Source organism: Amblyomma mixtum, chromosome 7, assembly GCF_055824585.1.
Source record: "Amblyomma mixtum isolate Tamu chromosome 7, ASM5582458v1, whole genome shotgun sequence".
In the NCBI taxonomy this organism is placed as follows: domain Eukaryota; kingdom Metazoa; phylum Arthropoda; class Arachnida; order Ixodida; family Ixodidae; genus Amblyomma; species Amblyomma mixtum.
The window spans coordinates 17,703,695-17,711,051 of record NC_143018.1 but is presented as its reverse complement, the minus strand read 5'-3'; the positions used below and the strand labels follow the sequence as shown (position 1 = coordinate 17,711,051).

Here is a 7,357-nt window from a genome sequence, read left to right as displayed (position 1 = left end):
GCGCATGGACACGAGCCTACTGGCGGACCCGGAAAGCATGGCGTCACTGCGTACGGCGTTGGCCGCATCGTGCAAGAGCTTCGTTGCGACTGATTCATGGGACACACTCAAGGCTCGTTGGCAGGCAACTCTGGTGGCAGCCGGTCAAGACCGCAGACGTCGGGTAACTCATGCACTGAATGACACCCTCAAGCGCATCCGTATAGTGCAAAGGGGAGCACCCTTAACCTTTGCCATGAGCGATTACCTGAGCCTACTTAAAGCACGTTACCACGTGTTGCTCTGCCAGTCATCACGGGCAGCTAGTCGCGCACACCAGCTCGGGCGGCCTATAGGCCTCGTGCGCTGGTAAGGAGGCGCCACCGGTTTATAACAACTAGCGCCACCTCCAGGCCATGCCGCGAACTTTCCCGTCGTCCGCGTCACTGTTCGGCCGCCGTGGTTGCATTGAGACATGGCAGCGTGGAGCGATCAGCGTGTGTTGTTTTGTGGGTTCGGTCGTATCGAAAATGTTGATGGTTATTTTAAAAAAAGTAGCATACTTCGCGGGAACAAGCTCTACGCCGGGAGTCATATTTACGGCGTGAGAGAGGAAGTTTCCTGCGCGACAGGACCCTCCGACATCGTCGGAAAATGCATCGCGCAAATGAAGAGTGTGGACTACGACGTGCGATTGACGGTAAGCGCATTTCATGAAACAGCGTTATATTTATTCTTTGCATGCGTGTGAAAATGTGTATCGTGCTTGTGCAGTTGTCTGCGAACCCAAGGGAAATCGTTGAAGCCAGCTGCACGTGTAAGGCGGGATGCCGAGGATGGTGCAAGCATGCGGCGGCACTAGCTGTGTTCGTGAACAATTCCGTGCACACGTCCTGCACAGACCTGCCGTGCGCGTGGCGCAAACCTTCAGCGCGTCCAACCCTGGACACGAAAAAGCAAATTAAGGAACTTTTCCCAGGTAAGAAGAAGAATTGTTTGACAAGGTTCTTTGCATAACCTATTCCAATTGTCCGCCCAGGTCGCCCCTTGCCTGTACCAGTGCTTAAGGCACTCTCCCCATCCGATGTTCACCTTCTATTTCCGGGCGTTAGGTGCGCCTTCACAGATCTGCTACAAGGCAATGAGGGTGATACATTCAAAGAATGCGAGGCTGTGCGGCCCAGTGCAGTTGGGCAGGTAGCCAGTCAGACAGCTTCTGAGCTCGTAAAAGCAATTGTGAAAAACGAGCGCGCCACGCATGGCGTAATGGAAATCCTGAGTGCGCTGCCGCTCAGAATTAAAAGATGTGACCTGTTGTCTGCTCTGCCAAACAGGGAGAAAGCATTTTATGAAAAGTTTGTACAAAAAAGTATTAGTGAAATAGTCGAAATCGAACACACGACCAGGGGCCAAGGAAGAGTAAAAAGGTTTGTTATTTGTCTGCATATGTCGCTTAACTTTCTTCCTGTCAGTAATGGCATGTTCTTGATACCAGGTGGCATCAAGAGAGGAATCTTCGGATCACAAGCTCCACTGCTCACAGAATTAAGACAAGAGAGGCAGAGTTCGAAGCTCTTGCAGATGCAGTGGTGACGCCAAGGGCCTTTTCAACTGCTGCCACAACCTATGGTAAGCAGCAGTACAGCCTGTTCAAACAGAACATGCAAATATGAATGAGCAAACTTGTAGTGCCCTCACTCGTTAAAAAAAGGCCAGTCCCATAAAGTGTATCATTCAGTGCACATTACGAAGGTGCCCAATACGAATGTGACCTCTCATTCTGCAGGCAAGAATACAGAAGATGCGGCAAGGAAGGAGCTCTCAGTGCTGCTGCGAGTTCCAATTCATGAGGTAATGATACAGTGTGTTTGAGAAGACTGTCATGTTCCTTATTTCTTGCCATATTTTTTTTCCTGCAGGTTGGACTAGTTATTCATCCAGAACAACACTGGCTGTGCTGCAGCCCAGATGGCATCTTTGTAGCCGGCAGAACAACTCGTGTAGTTGAGATTAAATGCCCCTTTTCTCTTAAAGATTCAAAGCTTATCGATGCTGATGAGGAAGTTAGCTATGTTAAGTATATTCACTATGTAAATGGAAAATTGACTCTAAGAAAAAGCCACCCATATTCCACGCAGGTGATGGTAATATTGTACGTTTTAAATATTGATGAGGCGCTGTTTTTTGTATATTCAGAAAAGCAGAGCATCAGCATAACTGTCGAGAGGGATGAAAAATTCCTCTCCGAGTACATCCCCAAGCTAGAAGGGTACTATTTCAAGTATATTTTAAAACGGCTGGCAAATCTATCACGAAATGTTCAGGTTTAACGCACTGTCCACCTAATTTCGTGCTGTATGTCTTTGAAGTACTGTTTTTGAGAATGAGAGCAATAAAAAGTGGCCATGTTGACAGTAAGAACAAGGTTTATGGCACTGCAAACATGCATTTTATACAGTTCATGGAAGTCAATAAAATTGGTTCCCCGTCTCACATGAGGTTCTGGAAATATGAATTTGAACACTTGTTTGGGCTCGTTTTTGCTGAACTTGGTATGCTAAGATTTCAGCGCTCCTGTACATGGTCAGGCTTTTGGGCACCAAAGATTGGTGGCTGCAGGTTGGCCAAAATGCAACACATTCGCATAATATCACTCATGTGAGGAATCAATTCAATGGGTATCCTTGTGTTCAGGATGTTGAACATTTTCACACGCTGAATGACTCTTTCTACGTGTATACGCACCTGGGCGATGTTGTATGTCTCCTGGAGTTCCTCATGTGTAAACTGTACATTCCCTTTTGAAAAAGGGGGCAAAACAACAATGCCTTCCTGCCCTGCAGCGGGCGCTCTAATGCCTGGAAAGCCCTTGTCAGCGAGCACTATGTCACCTGGCTCAATCCTGTCAAGGAACCCAGACTCGAGCGTGATGTGCGTGTCCGATGCACGACCACCGTAGGCCTTCGACACAAAAGTGACGACACCATTAGGAACAATTCCTAGTAAGAACTTCAAAGTGTAACCGCCCTTGTAGTGTGAAAAAAGTGCCCTCCTTTGCTCAACAGTAGGTGGCTCTTCAGTTCTTATCTCGGTACAGTCTATTATGTAACGGCAGCGAGGATAGTGTCTCCGAAAACATGCTGGCATGGATGCCTGCACGGTGGCAAGCGACGGCTCTGGAATCCATTCATTCAGTGCAGCCAGCAAATTACTTAAAACAAAATAAAATATGCGGCTTACTGCTGTCCGGTGAAGCCCAAAAAGAACGGCAAGGCTAGCAAATGATATTCCTAGTTTAAGTTTCATAAGAAAAATAACAAGTTTCTGAGGAGTCGGCACATCAATTCGCCTTACGACTATGGGTGAAAGGGCAAACATCAGCAATGCAAAGACGTTCGTGCTGACGCCGCACAATTCTCTGAATGAATCTTGTCTCTCATTCAGCGAATCATAGCCAAGAAAGACACAGCTTCTCTCATCTGTTCCAGTGGTTGAGGACCTTGTGGGTGCAACTGCCTGCACAGCAACGCTTGTTGCGCTTGTGTGTGACACTTGTGCAGAGGCTGAACCGTTTGATGTCACCGAGAGAAAAATGCAGCAGTGGCCTCCGGGTTCCTCAGCATCTGTTTGAGTCCCCTGGAAAGTGTTACACATGCACAAGCACCCTTTTGTTATTCAGCACAAATAATTTTGTTGTGAAGCTGTATGAAGAAATTACCATGACTAGTTAGAACAGAATATGAGTGCTGTTGAGGACACACATGCATAACACCAAGCACATTAAGATACTCTCAAGGGAAGTTAACATTACTGAGAGGACTGCCATGGTTGCGCACAGCTGCACTATTTAGGACGCACCAGCTGTGGCTGTCTTTATTTTCTTTTACAAAGCTAAACAAGTCTGTTCACTAAGAAGAGCCAGGGTCAGCAAACTACATACGCAAGTTACTTTTCATTCATGCAAAGAGGTAAAGTAGAAGCCGAAATGAAAACTAGAACGACTAGTGCGCAATTTTATTGTATCCCCCTCTTAGCAATGCGTTTCCCCAGTAGTTTAGGATCGTTAAAAATGCATACTGTAGAATTACGCCACAGCGCATAAGGACACCCTACGTACAGCGCGCGTTATTATTTAAGGTTATTCTAAATGTGAAGGGTTTACCATGGACGCAAATGTAACGCTTTCTTCTGGCGCTTCACATTGCCCCTCATCGGCACCAAGGGCCTGACCATTGAGACACGGAACGCCTGGTACAGTGGCTGAATCGGCAGATGTCTGTGCCGCACCCGCTGATACGCGCCGTTGAAACCTAAGAAAGAAAGAACGCATGATTGTTCCAAAGAACCGAAAACTGCGCAACTTGATTTGGGTTTGTTCGGAGCGCGTCATCAATATAAAGCACTGTATCGTATCAGAACTTACCGCTCGTATCTCCCTAGCTTCGTTGCAGGCCCAACGCCATCGTCTTTTCGGTAGCAGGACGGGAATATTGTTGGGATGTAGGCTGGATGGTGGGCAACAGAACTTCTCTCGTTACCCACGAAGTGGGCGCTACATATGCGTGTATGGCCCTTAATGGGATGCCACTGACCTCCGTCCGCACTAATAAAGAAAAAAAAACGCAGTATTACTTGCAACTGTAACACTGGAGCAAGCCAAAACAAGCTTATTCTAGTAACGTTTGCCAAAGCAATGTCAAAAATATGAAATGGGCACTTGTTTACCTTGCTCGTCGTACTGCTTTGATCCAGCGCTCCCGTCGCTCTTTCTCGTAATGTTTCCATGGAAAGCCATAGAACTTCACTTTCGGGAGCTTTCCCACAACATTTCTGTAGCTATTGTGGCAACCATAGACGCAGCAATAAACGCTACCACCTTTTTTTGCGCGAGATTTGGTGCCGTCCGACCGAGACGCCATGCTGACTGCACTGAGACCGGCTGCTCCGAGACGACGGGAAACTTCCGCCGCGTTTCACAGGTGGCGCCACCCGTTGGGTTCAAAGCAGCAGCGCACGAAGCGTATATCAGACCCGGCTGTGCTACGACACGTACGCGCAGGCACGGCAGAGGAATTCGCTCCCGCTACTGTGCCTTTCCTGACACTCCCAGACGGCACCCAAAGCAAAACCGCGTCCGATATCTGCACGATCTTTGCAAGTCACTTCTCGAACCTGTTCTCTACGGATTGTTGGCTAAATCTTCAAGATGATTATGACGGGCGTCTACAACTTTTTTGGAAACTTGCCATGAGTAGCTGAAGAGCTGCATGAAAACCTTTGCGCACCAGCCACAAGCCAAGAGCTGCACGCCATCCTGCAGAGTATGAATGCAGCCTATGCCCCCGGTCCAGACGGCATTCCAACAAGTTTTTATTCAATGTTTTTTTACCAGATCCAAGGAGCACTGCTGAAAATGGTCAACGGCTTTCTCGCGGATGGGTTACGTCCGAACTTTTTCCGCGAATGTCGGATCATACTGATTCCGAAAGCGGGCGGTGACCCCTCCGACCCGCAAGCATGGCGGCCCATAAGCCTCTTAAACACAGACTACAAAATAGTCGCATCTTTAATAAACAGAAGAATGCGGACGATCCTGCCTCACCTAATCCACCGGGCTCAAACCAGCAGCGTGCCTGACCGCTCTGTGTTTTCTGCATTGGCACTCACAAGAGACCTGTTCACATTTGCCAGCAGGACGGGCTTCACCGGGTGTTTTGTTTCGCTCGATGAGGCGAAAGCATTCGATCGGGTGGAACACTCGTATTTGTTCGGAGTCCTCGAAGCCTTCGGATTCCCGCCGCAAATTGTCAGCAGGCTGCGCCTACTTTACGCAGACCTGAACGCTCATCTCTCCGTAAACGGCCACCACAGCGCTCCCCTCTCAGTCACCCTGGGCATAAGGCAAGGATGCCCTCTCTCCCCAACATTCTTCGTGTTATGCCTGGATCCACTCATCCGGCGCATTAACGACAGTCCATCCATACGCGGCTTCCCTCTGCCTGGCCAGGGCCAAATCAAAGTTTCGGCCTACGCCGACGACGTGTCGCTTTTCCTCAAGGACGAGGATAGCTACGCCGCTTTTTCGCGGCTGTTTCTCGAGTACAGCGAGATATCAGGGGCCCTATTGAACAGGGGAAAAAGCAAGGCACTCAGGTTTGGCACCTTCACACCGAACCTTGCGGGCGAGGTGGAGTGGGTGCAGGGAGTGAAAGTCCTGGGAGTAGTATTCCTCGCCAGCGGAGAAGTAGCCCGCGAAACCTGGACTAACCTCCGCACGAACGCTGAGAAACGCCTCTCAGTGGCGTCAACTTCCCGCCTTTCAATGGCAGAGCGCTGCTATTTAGTTAAGTCCACAATCCTAGCCGCATGTTTTTTTGTCGCCCGCGTCGCAAACCCACCGCGCACGTTTGCTCGCAGGCTAACCTCGGCCTGTGGCTCTTTCGTTTGGGCGGGCAAAACCGAACTTGTGTCACGAATGTTCATGCGCCTTCCATCGTACATGGGTGGGTTTGGTATACCTTGCATCCGCACCATGTGCAATGTGCTCGCCTTGCGAGGAGTACGCGATCTTGTGCGCAAACCAGACTATCCCGGGAGAACACTCATCGCATACTTTCTGGGTACAGCGCGTAATGTGTTTTTTACACAACACGTGGTTGGCCCTACAGCCGAGCAGCCACCGGCATTTTTCGTTAATGTGCGTCGCACACTGGCGTCGTTGTCTTGCAGCGTGCCCGATCTGGATGTTGATGAAACCCCGCCCTCCAGGATGTGTGAGGCACTAACGGTCGCTGAGCTGACCCGCGAACAACTCCAGAAAACGAGACGGGCATGCTGGCGCCAAATGACCTCAGCTGCGCTTCCTGCAGATGTCAGGGACTTCGGCTGGCTGCGAGGCTGGCGGGTCCTGCCCACAAGAGACCGCCTTGCGGCGTGGGGCGTGGCGCCTTCCGCCCGATGCCCGCAATGCGGTCTTTTAGAAACGTTGCGGCACGCTATGTTCGACTGTGTAGTGGCGCGCACCTTTTGGGTACTGGTGTCACGGATGTTTTTAACCCGCCGCGAAGCGCGCACTAGTTCACGCGAACTGTTTACAAATATGCTCTTGTGTGTCGGCATGTTCGTTTTGTGGCGGCAGCGTGGAGCGGCTTCCTTAAATGGGCGTCCGCAAAGAGCAATGTTTCCAATGTTGCAGCGCCTCCGCACGCGCCTCTTTGAGCAAGCATGCGTGGACGCACTGTCAATGAGTGAGGATGAGTTCTTGCGCAAATGGTCGACATATTTCATCGTCCTGCGCGGCGGTCGAGTGTCGGCTTTCTTACTGCCTTACTGACGTGCTCAGTGCTGCGTCACTGCGCATGTGCTTGACTGATCAGAG

General features: G+C 50.0%; 2 protein-coding genes across 2 annotated transcripts; one reads left to right on the top strand and one right to left on the bottom strand.

Annotated features, from left to right (window-relative positions):
• The first annotated feature begins 337 nt into the window (after positions 1 to 337).
• LOC149335125 (uncharacterized) lies at positions 338 to 1,908 on the top strand. Its single transcript, XM_089553884.1, has 4 exons — positions 338 to 679; positions 754 to 958; positions 1,019 to 1,334; positions 1,899 to 1,908. Exons 1-4 carry the CDS (start codon positions 455 to 457, stop codon positions 1,906 to 1,908), a joined length of 756 nt encoding a protein of 251 aa, XP_089410010.1. The 5' UTR covers positions 338 to 454.
• Positions 1,909 to 2,382: 474 nt separating this feature from the next.
• Positions 2,383 to 4,963, bottom strand: LOC149335124 (uncharacterized). The gene is made up of 4 exons (XM_089553744.1): positions 4,705 to 4,963; positions 4,403 to 4,582; positions 4,142 to 4,289; positions 2,383 to 3,615 (listed from the first exon to the last, which is right to left on the bottom strand). The coding sequence occupies exons 1-4, from the start codon at positions 4,896 to 4,898 to the stop codon at positions 2,545 to 2,547; spliced, it is 1,593 nt and encodes a 530-aa protein (XP_089409870.1). The 5' UTR covers positions 4,899 to 4,963; the 3' UTR covers positions 2,383 to 2,544.
• Between the last annotated feature and the right edge of the window lie 2,394 nt (positions 4,964 to 7,357).

Coding starts and splice junctions, on each gene's coding strand:
- LOC149335125 (XM_089553884.1), top strand. CDS start 455: ATGGCAGCGTGGAGCGATCAGCGTGTGTTGTTTTGTGGGTTCGGTCGT. Junction 680..753: donor ACTACGACGTGCGATTGACG/GTAAGCGCATTT, acceptor GTGCTTGTGCAG/TTGTCTGCGAACCCAAGGGA. Junction 959..1,018: donor AATTAAGGAACTTTTCCCAG/GTAAGAAGAAGA, acceptor TTGTCCGCCCAG/GTCGCCCCTTGCCTGTACCA.
- LOC149335124 (XM_089553744.1), bottom strand. CDS start 4,898: ATGGCGTCTCGGTCGGACGGCACCAAATCTCGCGCAAAAAAAGGTGGT. Junction 4,290..4,402: donor AAGCTAGGGAGATACGAGCG/GTAAGTTCTGAT, acceptor TTTCTTTCTTAG/GTTTCAACGGCGCGTATCAG. Junction 3,616..4,141: donor GCGTTACATTTGCGTCCATG/GTAAACCCTTCA, acceptor AACACTTTCCAG/GGGACTCAAACAGATGCTGA.